The sequence below is a fragment of the Dreissena polymorpha genome, chromosome 1 (assembly GCF_020536995.1).
Source record: "Dreissena polymorpha isolate Duluth1 chromosome 1, UMN_Dpol_1.0, whole genome shotgun sequence".
NCBI lineage: Eukaryota > Metazoa > Mollusca > Bivalvia > Myida > Dreissenidae > Dreissena > Dreissena polymorpha.
In genome coordinates, this window is record NC_068355.1 from 15,098,812 (window position 1) to 15,118,012 (window position 19,201).

At 34.9% G+C, this 19,201-nt stretch overlaps 1 protein-coding gene across 1 annotated transcript; it reads left to right on the plus strand.

The window, feature by feature from the left end:
* The first annotated feature begins 4,850 nt into the window (after positions 1 to 4,850).
* Positions 4,851 to 18,322, plus strand: LOC127871971 (delta-like protein 1). Its single transcript, XM_052415281.1, has 7 exons — positions 4,851 to 4,992; positions 8,053 to 8,240; positions 9,201 to 9,330; positions 10,118 to 10,269; positions 10,732 to 10,868; positions 13,914 to 14,036; positions 17,789 to 18,322. The coding sequence occupies exons 1-7, from the start codon at positions 4,957 to 4,959 to the stop codon at positions 17,968 to 17,970; spliced, it is 948 nt and encodes a 315-aa protein (XP_052271241.1). The 5' UTR covers positions 4,851 to 4,956; the 3' UTR covers positions 17,971 to 18,322.
* Positions 18,323 to 19,201: the final 879 nt, after the last annotated feature.

A 19,201-nucleotide genomic window follows, 5' to 3' on the forward strand; every position in this document is an offset into this window, starting at 1 on the left:
GAACGCTCGGAATGATCATGACATAAATCAATCTGAACGCATCGGACAGTGACTACACCACACCGTCACACAAACGATCGCCGATATGGCGGAATTGTCCGAGGTGTCCCGATTGGACATAAATGAGCACTCTGGATCAGCAGACGATTTATTTCATAAATCTTACGGAGGAATCCGAGATAGCCGAAGTATCACGATTGATAAATGAGACGCTTTCATAACAATAGTCCGTTCCGAGCCCAACACAAAGGTGAATGTAATGTAACCGTCGTGCAAGAGATTGTGTTATGACAAGTATTACCAAACTTCTATTAGCCATTTTCTTCTCGCGGTATCTTGCAATTCGATATCGAGCTATTCTATGAATCAATCAAATCTCTGCGCGTATTTCGATATATCACTGAAAATTGACTGGATCATAGCATTATCCCGCAGTGATTACGACCCATGCTTCCATTTCAAAGCACGTGGTGATGTTAGATTTAAATAAAACAGGGATTATACAAACATAGGTCCCTGAAGCTGAATAGAATAGCCATTATATATCAATGTAAACAAGGACTATCTTTAAACAATATATTTTGCCTGACTTAAGTAAGAAAATGTACGTGTCTGAGTAATTAAATTAAAAACAAAGGTTGTTGTTTTTCAAATGCCGCACATCCGACGCGTGAATTGTGTTTTGTTAAGTCAGGGACCTGTTTGTATAGGTTCCTGGTTAAGTTCACGTATATTCAAACCACACACCAGTGTTCGTTAATAAATCATATACTAAGGGAGATCTTATGATATGTATCCTTACAACGCTTACAATGATTTTATTTTTTCGCCATCAAGATATTTAGATTTTACTCGGTTTCTTTTCGACACATTCAAATCGCACGACCAGAGCCGCGTCGTTGGAAAATGGGTCTTATGGCGTTTTGACCAGCGTATAAAATCACACAAGGCTTCGTTGTCACATTAGCTTTCTCCTGACAATACTTCGAGATGAGCAGCATTCGTAAATACGGGTATTTGTCCATAATTCGGACAGTCTATTTTAAAGCGTTCTTTCACTATATTTTTTCGACCTTGTTTTCGCTTATCTGGTGACACTTCGATACTTAAACATGTCACACCAAAAGTTTTGAAAATATATCGTATTTAGTAAGAAATATGTTAAATATTTATTTTAAAAATAAATTACAAAGTTGTAGTTATCTCAAAGCAGAGAAAGAAGAGTTCAAAAATAAAATCATCGCGCATTGATGTATTGTTTTGACTAATCGAGTACGGCAAATATTTGTTGTTAGATAATTGAACGATTTCTCTTTTATCATCACACAGCACTATTTCGGTATTGTTTGTTTCCTCATCGTGGAAGCAATGAAAGATTAAGTGACCGAGTACTAACCCGGAAATTCAGCGAGATAGATTTAAATGCGTCACTGTACATGTACCTGACCTAAAATGTGTGTTACCCTATGTGTTGTATGAGCATGCAGAGAGTTGTACGGAATTCCTTATACTGAGCAGAGTTACATATTATACTCTGTACACCACCGAAGCAGTGATGCGGCCAAGGTTGTTTTTTTCGGCGTAAGCTGTATTAAGCCAGCTTTTCACCCTGACTTGACCTTTGTAAGTGTCCAATAATATTCAAGTAAAATTTCCCGCGGCTAGGTACGAATGCATACACTTCATTTATTCCATTGGCTGATTTAAGTATAACACCAGAACATTGGAAACATATCCGCGTCTTTGTAACACTGTTTTACTGCATGAAACAATTTTATCTCTAATGAAAAGGCTCAATAGATAGAACAGTTTTACAATCAATTTTCGACATAAATACAGTTTGTTCGTTCACCTTTTATTTTCAGAGAATTACCAGCGCAAAAGCGTTTATACTGAAGGCTATATATTCTCATATTTAGTACTTACTTGCATTGCATTTCAGCCCGCGAGGTTTCGGGTCAATTCGCGGCCAGTGTGTGAAAGTCAGAGTTTATATACAGTTCATCACCGGAGTTCGCAGAAGGGGTTGCGATCTTTTCATTGAAGGAAAAAATTGGAATCTATGCTATTTTTGTCTGATGGAGTAAATAGTTCATTTAGTCGCTTTGTCGATATATCAATATTTTAGGCACAGCTGTTGCCTTGGTCGTGTACAGTTGGCGTAAACAAACCGTCGTTTCAGCAGCAGAATTGTTACCTAACTTTAATGCATCGCATTCCAATCCGCAAGGTATCAAGGTCAGTTTGCGGTCAGTTGCAAAAATCTTTATATAAACGCCGTCTCGTAAACTTTGTGCACTTGAAGTCTGTTTTGATCAGAAAGATACTAAATAAAGATATTCGGCGATATTATTGTGGTATGTTAATCATCGATTTTTAATATGTTTTCAACATTTGCATGATAAGGACCAATTTTGATAAAATTAATTAGAAATATTTATCCATTTAGACCAGTTTATTAAGCATGAGCACAATAATTCACTATACTATAATTATGCAATTAAATAAGATTCGAGTATTGCCGGCGGACATATATGCACTCGTTTATTTTCATGTTTCTTGTGTTTTTCTAGATATTTCTTGTTAGTATTATGTAAGTGAAAAGCTGGGTTAATCAGCCGAAAAATCGTAATATCAATTGTATTTTACATATTAATTGTACTGAAGCCATAAAAACAAAGGGGGCAATCATGTGACAAAAATAAAACTGGGAACGTCCATGTAATGACAGGTGCTTTTCGCCGATTTATTATGTTTATTATTTTTTGTTGATTTTTAAATGCCGCTCATTTCAGCTATATCAGAAGTAAAGTGATAATCGTTTATTTCGTACTAATATTCGCTTTTTATATCCACTTTACTCGCTATGAATTGTTTAACGGCATCTGCAATTTTATGGGTTCCGTCAATGCAACCAATGACAGAAAGGTATCCCCGAACCAGGAAGAAATAATAAGTCACTCGGCGTCGGTCTTCGTCGCTGGTTGGGAACTTAATTAAACGGTCATTTAGTCCGAAAATAGCATCAACGACAGCGGTAATAACCCGAGAAACAGTAGTTTATAAATTGGCTTCAGAGGTTCTATCGACTTGGATTCAGACAGTCCTAAAAGAATAAGAAGGTAGACAGCCGAATTTATTCTCCACTTCTGTGTCAGTCACTTCCAGCCTGTCATCGTCGTCTTGTTCTGTTTGATGTCTCTTTAATCAGTTATATTTCTAGCTGCAGAACTTGTATCGTTCTCTATTGAAATGGTCGCGTTTACTCGTGAATGGGCTGAATACTCGATCCGTGCTTCCTGACACTAACGTTCGTGACAATCATCTTATTGCTCGCCTTTCATAAAAAAGGAATATCTGGACTTTGACCAGACACTGAACGCATTAACGGTAGCAAAACTGAAAGCAAATGACACTTCAGCGAACGTTTTTGAAGACCGCGAAGGTATGGTACCTAAAAGCATCACCAACTGCGACAGGGTATACTTAGGTATGACGCGCATGCTACAATTCTCGACAACAGAACAAGCGCTGATACCGAATAAGTTCTTCTCTGATTTTTGTTAGATGGACCACGACATCGCCCTTGGGCATTTAATGGTTTATAACATCAACGCCGCAATGAAGTAAGGGTTGTTCCGTCTCTTTTCAACCCTTCCCCACTCAGAAGCAAAGTGAAAATGGCTATGTTCAAACATTATAAAACCAGAACAGCCTGCAAGTAACTCGCAGTCTGTTCCGGTTGTATGATATTAGCTGCCCATCAGTATCTAAGGCTTGGAAATGAAGCCTTTAAAACTGAAATCTAGTTAGGAAGGTCTTCAAATAAATATAACTTTCTAAAAACTACACATGCGGTAAAATACGTATCTAAGTGGGAAAGGGTTAAATGTGTCTGCTTGGTCGTGTTAGCATTTTGCGACGCCCGAATATATCAGATTCAATCACGTTGCTGGCGACAGTTGCTGGGGATTCCTTAAAGTCTCTATAACGCTCAAAATCAACGACAATTTCGTAAAGAATTTCGTTAAATAAAGTTATCCCCTAAACAATCAGTGTTCCTTATAGCAAGAGCCACAATTTCAACGCAGGATTTGGTATGATAACATAGATTTTTGTAGATACAAAATGCTCGTTTCGATTTATTTGTGACACAATAAATTCCATATTAATTTCCCGCGAATATATCTATTCATACGACACACCAACACTAAAATTGTACCAATACATAACAATAATAAAAACGAGCATTTTGTATCTACAAACATCTATTTTACCAGACCACATCTGGCGGTGAAATTTCGGCAATTGCCATAAGGAACAATGATTTTTAATTGTTAAGCTTTATTTTACGAAATAATGTACGAAATTTTCGTTGATTTTGTGTAGTAATGTTACTTTAAGTTAATTTCATGCAATCCGACGTCGCTGACATTCAATTTGAGACTTACGTTAATGAGTTCGTAAACGATCGTTATTTTAATAAGTAGTACGACGTTTAATAAGTCGTGCTTAATATTATAAATAATGTTCACATACTATTTACAAATATAAGCAACAATTTGGAGCACTCGGTACACAGTAGGTTAACGTCCTCCACTCTTATAAATCGTTAGTGCTTCTTCAACAACGGGAGTCAATTAACAACAAGTGTTTTATAAGACTTCCGTTTCCACAAGAACGCGCCGTGGTGTGTCAGGACTCTTGATCTTTGGAGACCAGACTGTTAGTAACAAGGTAAAGTGATGTAACGTTTACATTATTTAAGCTGTACATACAACGTTGTTGACTCACCTCTAGTAACATATATATTCTATGGGTCAGCTTGATATTATGCCTAAGTATAGTATTGCTAGACCGACTTTCATTCAGAAAGGAATTATAGAAATGCGGTAAAACTCATTGTCTTCGCGTTGTCTAAATTTGTGCGCTGATTTATTTTAACTACCTGTTGCGATGCCTGCTTTGCTGAATATTGTTTTGCTTATATACGTAAGTATTGATGCACGATTTTTATTCTTATTTATATGAGGTTTTAACCAGTTTAAACTGAAATTGTTTTAGCAGTTTACTTTACCGTCTTGATATGACTCAAACACTTTAACATGAAGACAAATCCTATTCAACAAAACAAAATGAGCCAAGCTCTGTGAAAAGGTGGTTTAATGCATGTGCGTAAAGTGTCGTTCCAGAGTAGCCTTTGCAGTCCGCACAGGCTAATCAGGGACGACACTTTCCGATTATGTTATATTTTCTGTTTAAAGAAAGTATCTTCTTAGAAAAAATCCAGTTAAGCTTTGTCTCTGATTAGCCTGTGCTAATTATCACATGCTAATCTGGGACGACACTTTACGCACATGCATTTAACCCCCTTTTCACGGAGCCCGGCTAAACATAAGAGGCTTTTAACCGTTGAAACTATATTTATCACATGCTATACCCTGTTTCCCATGTAATATAACCATAACACATATTTTTGTCTTACACATGTGTAATATACTTTTTTAGCGTTTTCATTGGCTTAGGTTTCGTTTGATTGACCAATCGCATTTTGATATTTTGCCGAAATGACGCTGCAACGTCAAATGACGTCACGAAATTGCTAGCTTACAAACAAAATGCCTGAACTCGTTTAATAAAATATGGTATGATATGACAACTCGTGCTAGATCCTATATATACTGTATGGATATCTAACCTACGGCTGGGCAATAATGCACCGTACGATATTACCGTCCAAAATAGACAAATGGAATATGTACTCTTATATTCAGTTATAACGGCATTAACATATATGTACATTTGTTTTAAAATTACCGTTGTTTAAATGCTTAATGACATTTATTTGTTTTATTCAATTAAGTGTTTGATTAAGTTCACAACATGATGATAAAAATGAATTCCTATTTGTTTTAATTTGTTTCGTCGTATCAAAAAATATTTCAGTTCGGCGGCCAACTAGGCTGAATTGTTCATGGGTGAGGATGTGCTCAATACGTTTGTCCAAAAAATGAAACATTGCAGAGTGTTTTACCTTTTTGACCGTAAAAACGTATCTGATGTGTACGATATTTTGCCTGTACATGTATTCTGTTTTGAATAAAGTTGGACACATTGGACACACCGAAGTGGACTATTGTTCACCGAAACTCGTTTAAGATACATGCGAACGATATTTAGTAAACATAATATAGTGTCGAATCGATTGTCACCTGTCAATTGAAATTATATTCAAACAAGAGCTGTCTCCATAGGATGATATATGCCCGCGAAAAACGCTTTGATAAAAGATGTAGAAACCTAAACGCGAACCCTTAGTTCAAGGTTAATATCACAGGGGTCAAAATTTGTGTGCGTATGGAAAGGCCTTGTGCATATACACATGCATACCAAATATGAAGGTTACATCTGAAGCGACATACAAGTTATGAGCATTTTTCGAAACCTAAACGCAAAGTGTGACGGAAAGACGGACGGACAGTGCGGTCACTATATTCCCTCATTCGGGGGCATAAAAATGGAAAGAATGGTTGCTTAATCTTACCTTAGCAGTCTGACGATTCTCACGATAATGATTTTATTCCTCTGCGTATTCCGAGTGTCTGGCGTTATTACGTCTTACGAATTTCGACTGACACCTTTTACAAGGTAATTCCATTTTAAAATTGTGTACGTGAATAAGGTTCTATATCGCTAAAAAAGTTATTTTCGAAAAATTCCATCCCACAACTTGACAAATTATGATAATTGCGCAGTCGAACGTGCGCACGCACGCTAACAGTATATATTCACAACACAAACTACTTAGTATTTTGAGATTGAGACCTGATGTTCTAGCAGTTTCAAACAAATGTTACAAAGTCGGACCAGTTTTAGATTGTATGAATTAGTTCAAATTGTGATAAAATGCTCATTGTGATAGCTCTAGTTAACGACTGAAAACAGAGTAAAAATGCCGTTAACATAAAAAACTGAAAATGTTCGGAAGAATCAGCAAACACTCACAACAGTATTAACTCGTAAGTATTAGAGATGCTTTTAAATTCTCATTCATATGGGTAAATCACCATATTACTCCCATTCCTCGGCTTTAAGATATATTATGCAGGCCAGTGGAAACTTCTTAAAGGTCCGTTCCTTTGTTTCGTCTAAAAGAACAGACGAAGATGTTTAATTACGATGTCGAGTCGACTTTTTTTAACACGCTGTAAAACATATATATATATATATATATATATATATATATATATATATATATATATATATATATATATATATATATATATATATATATATATAATGTATATGTCATATATCTTTATTTATTCAAAATTAAAAATCTACAATAAAATATCATAACTTTTTTTCCAAGTTTTTGTGTGTGAAATATGGGAAACAAATTCATAAAATTACCAATTCATCAGTTTGAAAAAAGATCTATTGATGGAACGAATACTGATAATACGAGATTCAATTCTAGCGCAATTATACTCAATTACGTGTGACGTACATAATAACAAGTTCACCGAGATTTACCCATATGACCGTTCCATGTTAAGTGTCGGAGTAAGTTCGAGATGCAAGAGAGGCTCCGATTTTGAGACGACCCCGTGGTCTTTAAGTACCAGGTCTGTAACGCTTTGTACTCAGAACCTCGGTAAAGTCTCGTGCGAAAGGCGAGTAAGTATGTGCGGGTCAAGCTTGGGATCAAACATACGACCAAGGCGGCAGTGTGTTACAGACCACCGAACCTCTCCACGAAGACTTGCACCTAATCATTGTTAATATTTTAGCTTCGTTCCGGGAAAACTGGGCTTAATGCATGTGCGTAATGTGTTGTCTTGGATACGAATATGCAGTCCGAACATTCTAATCAGAGACGACACTTTCCGCCTATACTAGATTTAGTTAAGAAGAGCATTCGTTTAAACGAAAAATCCCATACAAGGGGTAATTATCGTCCCGCGCATTGCACAGTCTAATCCGGGACAATAATTTACGCACACGAATTAAGCCTAGTTTTTCCAGAACACGGCTCGTTATTTCTTACAGCTATTGCCCGCCGTTGACGGCACCGGGTACATCCAAACAAAGTTCCGCGAATTCGTCAACATCAACGGCCAGCGATACGACGGAACATGCTGTGGGCCGGCACCCTGGTTGTGGGGATCGAGAAAAAAGACCAACTGCGGCGAGCCCTGCAAACACGCCTTTGTCATATGCATGGGAAACGTTACACAGTACGTCCAGATGCTGTTACTTTTAGCTCTCGTGAGCATTTGTGATCGTCTTTTATCCGTCGTTCTTAGTTATTCGTCTGTCGATCGTCTTGTGTCGCCAACACTAACCTTTTGATCACTGCAGATGCAATATTAATTGCTCAATGTTCATGAAACTTAGTCAGGACGTTGGTCTGAATATTATTTAGACCGAGTGTGAAAATGGGTAATTCACTGTCAAAAGCGAAGTCAGTAAGCCTAATTGACATATCAGCATGTGTACACTCTAGATTTCACTGGTTCGGTAAGTCTTCACGATAATTGCTCAGAACCATTATTCTAAAGCTATTTTGAAAAAGTTAGAAAATAGCTCTCTTTCTTAAAAAAACCTTTTTTTACCATATATTTTGGAAGTTCACCACATATGTTTTTATTGAAACGTGTGAGCAATACCTGCTATAAGGTAAGTGTATTTTCCTTGGGTCTCAGGTGAGCGCAGTATGGCCTTAGGGTTTCTTTTTATTTGTTATGCATTGATTTTTCGAGGTTCGTTTACGTCTGGACTTAGTGGCAGTCTCAACTACCTGCCAAATTTTACTTTCTGTCACATCAACATTTGGGGCAAAGTTAAAATCATAATTGCAATGTCAAGAACTTTATTTTTACTTAAATATGCTTAATTTGTCGAGGTTGCGTACTGCAAAACCCCATCTGACCGTTACTGTGGCTGCGTTTTTTTCTCTTAGTATACACAGTAGTTTATTCAGCTCGATTGCATGGAATCTTGAGATATCAAACTAAGATACTACAGGGTCGTAGGTAGAATCAGTCTTTTGATAGAGATCTTAAAAACGGTGTCATGAACGGGATTGAACCGGTTTATGAAGGCCGCCTTTTGATGGAAGAGAAAGTGCAATATTTACGAAATCGATACCATTTAACAAAATACTATAACAATAACTATTTTTTGTATTACAACAGATCAAGCAGTATGTCAGCCTGTGAATATGGCTCCAAGAAGACAGAAAGCGTAGAGGGAAACAAAATCACATTCGATGATCATATTGGATACGATGAGAATCCATTGAAATTTCCGTTTGAAACGTGGCCGGTAGGTGCATACATGTACATGATGCGCAATTATTTTTACGCTTAAATACAATTTAAGCAGTTTGAATATTTGAGAGATAATGATATGTTTTTATAAAAAGATCGAATGCATATATTTTTATTTAAATGTATCGAAATAATTATATTGTTTTTCCACCGAAATAGCAGCAACATCGGCGCAAGAAAGTAACCATTACACTTACATTGTTTACGACTTTTTAAATTTTGTCACGCCGACGTTTAGTGCTTAAAGAAAACAATATTCTATTGGAAATAACTGACACCATTTTTGCAATTAAATGCTAGTAACCTCAAGTTTTCGTGTGATTTCGTGTACGCTATGTAATTTTGGGTTTGTTCATCATGGAATATTCTTATATACGTAGGCGAAAACTATAATTTTCTACTGTTATCTACAGTGTCTTCTATGCGACATGACATTGTATTTCTTTGTTCTGTCCAACTAAGTGTCCACTAATCACACATACTGTTATTTCAGATATTTTTATATTGTATATGAGCCGTGCTCTGAGAAAAAGAGATTTAATGCATGTGCGTAAAGTGTCGTCCTAGATTAGCCTGTGCAGTCCGCACACGCTAATCAGGGTCGACACTTTCCGATTTTATATATTTTTCGTTAAAAGAAAGTTAAAAGAAAGTCTCTTGTTAGCAAAGTTCCCTAATTAGTCTGTGCGGACTGCATAGGCTAATCTGGGACGACACTTAACGCACATGCAGTAAACCAACTTTTCACAGAGCGCGGCTAACATATATTTTCTTCCATCCAGGGGGTTGTGAAACTTAAAATAAAGATCAATGACAACAGCGACTCCGAGGAGCAGTTGGTAGATCGAGTGGAGTACCAGTACAACACTCGTGACCTGCGGCGGGAAATAGACGCACCTGTCCATGACGTCACGCTGCAGGGGGAAAGAACCAGGTACGTTCCGAATTCATTTTGATAGTTAAACCTCATTATTTTAGGATGCATGTTTGTAAGCCAATGGAGTTTGACGCCAAACCAATGGTTGAGTTAACGTCAGTTCCAAATGTTATTTTTTTCTCTATACTACTTTTGAACAAGAAGTGGGGACATCTATATGCGCGTTTTACAAATATATGATGATATTACAATACACCTGCAGTTATATTTGCATTATGAGTATTAAAAGATATAAAATGCCATTTATTTACGACTTGCATGATATGATATACATTTGTTTTTGCTAGTATACCTGTTTATAATTTAAATAGTTCCAGACGCTTCTATATATTCTTTATACCTATACTTGTTTTTGATCCGATTGTAAAAGGTGAAATTTAAATAGTTGTTCACGAGTCATGGCTAATGGGGCGACCATACACAATTCACTTCATTTGTTTTTCTTCCATATAACAACAGATTAGATGTAGAGCTAAAGGTATTCTGCGCAATGGACTTTTATGGACCTGCATGCGACCTCTACTGTAAAGAGACCGATGACGTCACGGGTCATTTTCGCTGTGACCCAGTGTCGGGGGACAAGATTTGTCTGAATGGTAACGGACGGATCTTTATATTCTTATGCCACTGTCATTTAATGTCAAACGACATATATTGGTTTACTTGCCTATGTCAATATATGTTAGTTTTTGTATGTGTTTATATGTGCAAGTAGATGAATGCATGCATATAAACATGCGTGTTGTTCTCGTCTCGTAATTGTGTAGTGAATGCCGACACGAATATCACGTTATCATGCCGACATCCTTTTGGCAAATTCTTGCTAGATTTTTGTCGATAAACACTAATATCTGGGTCCAACGCTATTTGGAAAATTATTTTAACCTTTCCCATACTGGCATATTTATATTTCGTGTGAATATATGATAGCAATACAGTAACTGTGATAAGTGGTGTTCACTTCTGTTTGGTAAAACCTGAAGAATTATTTTAACTTTTCCCATGATGGGATTTTTATATTTCGGTGGGGATATTTGATAGCAATACTGTGATAAGTGGTGTTCACTTCTGTTTAGTAAAACCTGAAATACTTATTTTGAATGTTTTTTTTCAATAATGTCTTAAATATTGTTTTCGTTTATAATTTTTTTTATATGTATCATGTTGAACATGATTTCCTATACCCAGGTGGTTAGCGTGTGGCTATGATATTAATTAGTGAAAACATCATTTTGAATGATAAATAATCATATTATAACGGAAAATTAGCTTTTCTGAAAAAAATTACTATCATATATATATATATATATATATATATATATATATATATATATATATATATATATATATATATATATATATATATATATATATATATATATAACAAGGTATGCATCTCAAAATCAGCCCAAAACGGGGTGCATCGCTTTGAACAGCCATATCTTCATCAATTGCGCAGCGATTTTCACGATCTCGGTCTTATTCAACGCAGAAATGAATTTCCTTTCTGGAAATGTATGTCTTGCAATATTTTTACAAATGCTGGGTCAACTTTTAAGAAATAACACGATACACAACTCGCATGACCCAGTTGACAGTGATCATGCAGTCTTTATGAATGAAATCTCCAGTTGTAAAGACACACATCCGCATTGGACCAATGAAATCACTCGTATGTTTAAAATGTCAGTTAGTTGAAATGTATGTAAACAAAGTTTTCAAACGGCGCTGGACAGTTAGTCTTGATGCATAATGTAACGACAAGAACGGTAATAATGTTTTTTTTCATACGTTTTATTGAATTATGGTATCGAACTAAATGAACTTTGTAGGGAAGTTGCCCTTTACTCCGTGAAGATTTCAGTCTTAAAGACTGCATGATCATGCACTGTCAACTGGGTCATGCGAGTTGTGAATCGTGTTATTTCTTAAAAGTTGACCCAGCATTTGTAAAAATATTGCAAGACATATACATTTCCAGAAAGGAAATTCATTTCTGCGTTGAATAAGACCGAGATCGTGAAAATCGCTGCACAATTGATGAAGATATGGCTGTTCAAAGCGATGCACCCCGTTTTGGGCTGAATTTGAGTTGCATACCTTGTTATATATATATTTGATAGTGAAATATTTTTTTTCAGAAAAGTTAATTTTTCGTTATTATATGATTATTTATCATTCAAAATTATGTTTTCACTAATTAATATCATAGCCACACGCTAACCACCTGTGTTCCTATACCCAAAGAAGCTATAACTGAATATGCACACATTTTTGCATAAATGCGTAGCAAATTTAAGTTTAATCATTTTCGAAAAAGGAGATTATACTTCAACCTTTCGGCGTCTAATATGAATAGTTTAAAGTCCAGTATTTTAAATCCCCAGTATTTTGATCTCCTTATGTGTCAAGCATTTTATTATCGTGTTTTCAAAATCATTTGTAGGAATCAATGACGTAACGATATGAAATAAAAATAAAATATAATGCTGTATGTATATGAGTAATCAATCTCAGACCACTCTTCAAACGCCTCTTTCGACATTTTTATACTTGAAAACACATCTGCATTTTCTACATCTATTTTGTTACCCTGACAAGGTTAACTTGGGAAATCACCTGCCACAGTGAATATGCCTTGTTTTTGCTTTGGGCAAATCGACTCAAGCCAAGACGGTCATAGACGTTCGGCGTATCGGTAGTGCCAATAAGTTTAAATAAGCGCCAACAAGTTACAATTTAAATCCCATGGCGCTGGAATGTTGATTTCTTAACAAAATTACTTAATATCAATCAGAAAATAGTAAGGATATAAAATATCTTCAAAGTAAATAATATAAAATTGCTAATCAAAAGCAGTAAATGAAAAGAACATATGCTTTATTTCGAGGAAATATAATAAAATTTGAACTAGGTAACGTAGGAACATTTTCAAATTTTTACATAAACAAGCGTTCGCGAACATATTAATTTTTCTAACTTAACTGATGTTTTAACCGTATTACCCTAAACGCATACCATTAAGTGTATGCATACAACTATTAAGTGCGAAAAATAGCTCAGTTATTATGGTGGACAGGTGTGCGATCAAAACGTAACGTTTTTATCATTGGGTTTGACTTTGAATATTACCATTCTTGTATTTGGTTTTTAAAGATTATATTTGTACGTATTCCATATTTTCAACAGCACAAAACATTATATCGACTGTGTGACTGTTTTATTGACAATGGCAGTTTATTTCGTGAGGTTGCCGGTGACAGTTTCATTTTTAATTTACCCAGTCTTTCTGAATTGTCTCGTCGTGTCTAAATCAGCCTTATTGTTAGAAGCTCAACTTGAAGATACAGTTTAACTATTATTAAGAAAAAATTGATATTTTTATAATATTCGACCATGCGACTAAAAACCGTACAAAATCGTACTTTCTCAGGCCTGTATCCCAACGATATGACCATTGTGCTGCCAATATCATCTGAGTACTAATGGTCGTAAATTAATATTAAAACTACTTGTTTATGTTCATAAGATACATGGGTAAAATAAACTTTCACTTACTGCTTGTAATTTAAGGACTGCTATAGGATCTCTGCTGGACTATATGCATTCCGATTATCTGTATGTGTGTCCGATGACTTCAGGGTGGGCGGGCGCGGACTGCCTGACCAACATCGATGACTGCGTGGGGCACGGGTGTGCTCTGGGTGCAACATGTGTGGATGGGCTGGGCTACTACAGCTGTAAGTGCCCACCCGGAAGAACAGGTAAACATTAACTAGCGCCAGAATTATGAACCCCCACTTATACTAATGCAATCCATAAGTATCCATAAGTATACAAGTTCCGAAATGTTGAAGGGGAATTTTCACGTTTTGGTAAAAAATAACCAAATTAAAAAAGAATGTTTCAAATGTGCAAATTTTCATTGTAGCTAAGATATTTGCGAAGAACTAGTAAAACTGAACAGTACCATGCTCTAAAATATCCATTATATGTATCTTTTGACGATTTAAAACGTGAAAATTATAAAGCGTTGCAACGCGAAACTATTGAATAATTTTGAGAGTTCTGTTGTTGTCGTTATATTTTGTAACACTACGAGAAATGCTTATGTTAAGTATAAAATACATCACTCATTGAAAGAGCATCGATGGACGAGTGGTATAAGCGTGAGACATTTACTCCAGAAGTCAGTGGTTCGAGCTTAGATGAGGGTTACATTTTTTTCTTTCTTTAATTGCATTTTTTTTACTGGAGCTTTTTAGATTCGATGTTTACATTAATCAATATAAAGCATTTAATGACCAACTTCAATACATGCCAAAATCTGTGAAAAGGTCCCTTTTATATTCATGATAATGATTTTTATAGTTCTGTAAATGCAATAAAAATACCCAAACTTTTAAGAAAACAATAAAAGCCCAAGTTCTTAAAGTTTAACAATTGACTTTAAAAAAAATGGCAAAAAATGGGTACTTTTGTTTGCAGAGCTCTTAATAATGCTTTTATAAGTGGACATGTATCCGTTACTCAAACATAATACATACTTACATGCATTCCAATAGGTAAATAAACCTAGACAATTTTTTTCAGAACTGGTGCCCTATAAGTTTACTAAATACCGTATATAAACTTTGTTCCGGAAGCAGCGGAAACAGGCTGAAGATATACGTAGATAAACTAATAAGCAATGACCAAACTGGTTTCATCAAGGATAGGTTCATAGGAGAGAACACGAGACTCATTTACGATATTCTCAGTTACACAGATGAAAACAATATCCCGGATCTGCTGCTGCTAATAGATTTTGAAAAGTCATTCGACTCACTGTTTAACGCAACGTGGGTTTTAATCAGAATTTTGTTCTTACACAACGCGGTACACAAGGAGATCCGCTTAGTTGCTACTTTTTCGTACTGTGCGCTGAAATATAATCTATTTCACTAATTTCAACTTATAATATAAAGGGAATTGAAATCGAAGACAAAGAATGCAAAATATCAAAATTTTATACTTCTGGTTGGCTTTGCACAATCTCTAAATGAAACCTTAGATGGATTGTCACACTTCACACATTACTCAGGGTTAAAAGTTTATTTCGATCAAAAGATGGTAGTCTGGATAGGTAAAAACTAAGTTAGCTCTGAATGCATTAAAACAAGATGGAAACTTAATTCGAACTAACAAACTTTTGACATGTTAGGTTTAACGTTTCTTATTAACCTTAACACAATTATAGAAATAAATATGTTGTTAAAATAGCAAAAATTAAAGCCTTATTAAATAAACTGGTTTAGGCGGATTTAAACCGCGATTGGTAAAATTCAATTTATTTAAACCTTAGCATTACCTGTGTTAAACCATCTCTTTGTTTCGCTGCCAAATCCACCACATAATTTGTTAATATAGATGAAATAACTTTTTTTTTAAATTTTTTTTTGTGGAATGGCAAACCGCGAATTAGCAAAACTATTTTACTTAAAGAATATGCAGAAGGCGGTTTAAAGATGATTGATCTGTTTGTTTTTTGTAAATGCTCTAAAATGCTTATGGATACGTAGAATTGCGGCTTGGAATAGAAAATGGATATGCATTGTTATTAAGCGGGTATATACGATTTTGTCAATAATTGTGAATTTATATAATATGTTTAAAAAAACTTATTATATATAAATATTTCAATATGAATTAAAATAAAAGTTAAGAAAAACATGTGTCAAAAAATGCGAAATAAGCCAGATATTTAATTCTGAAATTGAAAACGGCTGTACAGCCGAATTCGCCAACATGTATACCATACATGTACGATGTGAATCTAAACTTAGTTTAACGGTTTATTTGAATTCCTGCAACGATATCTATTCATACGACACACGAACACTAACTTCGATCCTAATACAAAGACGAATGCTTCGGTTATTGTAGGAAAATATGTACGTCTCAATCAGCTCGGGGCGCTAATTTGTCTTTGCTGCATTTTATGATATTCGGCTTTAATGTATAATTTTTCTTGCCTATTTTGTGTTATTGTAACATATTTTATCAATATATTACAATTAAACACATATAAAAAATCGTATATACCCGCTTTAATACAATAATTGATGTTCAAAAATTGTGCAACTGTGGAAGTCACTATCCTGAAAACGTAATCAAAAAAAGAAAAAGAAGAATTTTGGAAAGATACCTTGAATGCATTTGTTGAACTGCGGAGAAAAAGTCCATTTAAAAGTCATCTTTTTTTAATCAATCAATGCATTAACAATATTAAACTATTTTCAATCCCCGTAAACAAGTCTACCGATCCTCGAGCACTTGAGAGAAATGACAACAGAAAAAAATCAATTATAGTCAAACCTCTTTATATTCTCTAGTAAAAATAGTTTGGCTTAGTCGTGGTTTGTCATTCCACACACAAATAAAAAAATAATTCGTTGATCTCTGATGATAAATTTTGTGGTGGATTTGCCAAGGAAACAATGAGATGGAGATGAGTTAAAGGTGGTAACATTTAAGTTTTTTTTTAAATTGAATTCGTCCGATACAATCCTTCTAGACCAGTTTATAAATAAGGCTTAATTTTTCGTTATTTTGTCGCTGTAATTTAGTTCTATATCTTTTTTTTTAGATCAAGGTAAATTCTTATGCCAAGCATGTCAAATGAAGTTGGTTCCAAATTATTTTCCATCTTGTTTTAATGCTTTCGGAGCTAAACTTATGTTAACCTATCCAGACCACTTTTTCGAAATTGATTATAAAAAACTGAGTAGTGTGTACAGTGTAATAGTACATCTTAAGTTTTATTCAGAGATGCTTTAGAGCCAACAAGTATGGAAGTGTCGTCGGCAAATTGTGACAATTTGTATTCCATGTCATTAATTTTGATTCCCTCAATTTCAAGCTTTGCCCTTATTTTGATAGACAATATTTCAGCGCAATAGAAGTATAGAAATGTAGAAACTTAAAAATAAATTGGACTATGAAATTCTTCTAAGGAATATCTGGAATATATTAAGTTTCTCTTTTTTTCGACAAGAAGGGAACAGCCACACCAACATAATATAACGTTTGTTTGGTATACGTGGAATATTATAAATAAGTAATTTATAAAAAGTTAAACGTATTAAACATTCTGGTATAACGAGCTCGTTATACATAATGCCAAGTTACAACTACGAGCCGTAAGTATACGTTATACAACGTTTACAATCATTGCAAAACTTACAACTACGAGTCATAAATGTGTTATACAATGTAAACGATCATTGCAAAACATACAACTACGAGTCATAAATGTGTTATGAAACGTAAACGATCATTGCAATACTTACAACTACGAGTCATAAATTTGTTATGCAAAGTTAACGATCAGTGCAATACTTACAACTACTAGTCATAAATGTGTTATGCAACGTAAACAATTATAGCACTACATTATACAAACGTGTAAACAGGAACGTTGTTGCTATATCACTGGGCAATGTGATGCTTTAAATGGTATGTATTTATTTTCAAGGCCACACATGCCAGCATGAAGTCAATGAATGCTCGAGCTCGCCGTGCGTGAACGGAGGCCGCTGCAAAGACGCGTCAAATGGGTTCCTGTGCGAGTGTCCGCCCGGTTTCGCAGGCATTCTATGCGAGGTGGAACTAAACGAATGTCGGTCGGCCCCATGTTTAAACCAGGTGATCGACTGACTTCCCCCGCATGACAGAAAAAACAAGCAATTTGCAGATTCAAATAATGAAACACTAAAAGCATCAAATAAAATGGGTCAACTTTGTGTAAACCTACTTATGGGTTTTCAAATCTATGGAGACCGGGATAACATATATAAATCGGAAGCCAGTCTTGCTAAATATCGTGCGATAAACTTAAGATACAATTCAATAGCTCAAGTATTACGTCCAAGCAGCAACAAATATCTTTAAGTCGAGTTCAGTTATTATATAGTGTTTTAGCTGCAACATTTATCTTTAAGTCAATTTTAGTAATTATATTCATTTCCTTTAAATCTTGAACTTTAGCTTGAAAATACCAAAGCTGTAATACGCCAATTGATTTCTGTTTTTACTTCGCATATTTAATGTTTTATGGTGTTCTACATAATACATCAAACTACAAACAAAACTACACACGGTTAAGGTTTCTAAGACATTAAACGTATACTTGTTATACCCTATGTATCAATGGTAAACACATGTTAAGAATATCAAAATAATGGATAGTTCATAATCAACTTTTTGTGGTACAAACAGAGATTATATAGGAATTGCGCACCTGTACATTGGCCTCCAAAATTCAAAGACATGAAAAATTGTGTAGAGGTTAACTCAAATAAATTGTTCATATTTTTTCTTTTATTCATGATGCTCGTATTACCGGTAAATGGTTTATTAATAACAAAACTTAAATATTTGGAAAAGTATAAAATAATTATACTAGAGAGAACACAATTGAAATGATAGAGTTTACCATTCGCGGGCTTTAATACCAGGTCCTCTTGGGGCGAAGGTTTTATTTCTACACATAGGATTCATTTAATTTGAGTTTTTTTATTGGGAGCTTTTTTTTATTCGTTCGTATTATAAAATAGTTCTGATGTGCCCATAATATGTCATTTGTAAATTGCATTGGTCGTACGATGTTTGATTCGACGAACGAAGATTGCTCCGCCTATTTGTTCGTGAAATATCGTTTTGCCAACGTTTTGAAGTACATGTAAATCGACATGTAAGGCAATGGAATCATGAATTTATGATTATGTCATTATTCACAAATATTTAAAATAAATCAATATATCTTGTTAACTATCAAATTGACGTTACGACTGGTGTTACGAAATGTTAAATTTTAAATAAAATGAAATATCAGCTGCATAATTGCTCTGACCATTGGGAGATCCGTTCCTATAATAGACAAGGACAC

What these genes read in the sequence shown, in the direction of transcription:
- LOC127871971 (XM_052415281.1), top strand. Translation starts at nt 4,957, where the DNA reads ATGCCTGCTTTGCTGAATATTGTTTTGCTTATATAC. An exon ending in CTGCAGGGGGAAAGAACCAG is followed by an intron (nt 10,270 to 10,731) that starts GTACGTTCCGAA and finishes ATATAACAACAG; the next exon opens with ATTAGATGTAGAGCTAAAGG. An exon ending in GGACAAGATTTGTCTGAATG is followed by an intron (nt 10,869 to 13,913) that starts GTAACGGACGGA and finishes CGATGACTTCAG; the next exon opens with GGTGGGCGGGCGCGGACTGC.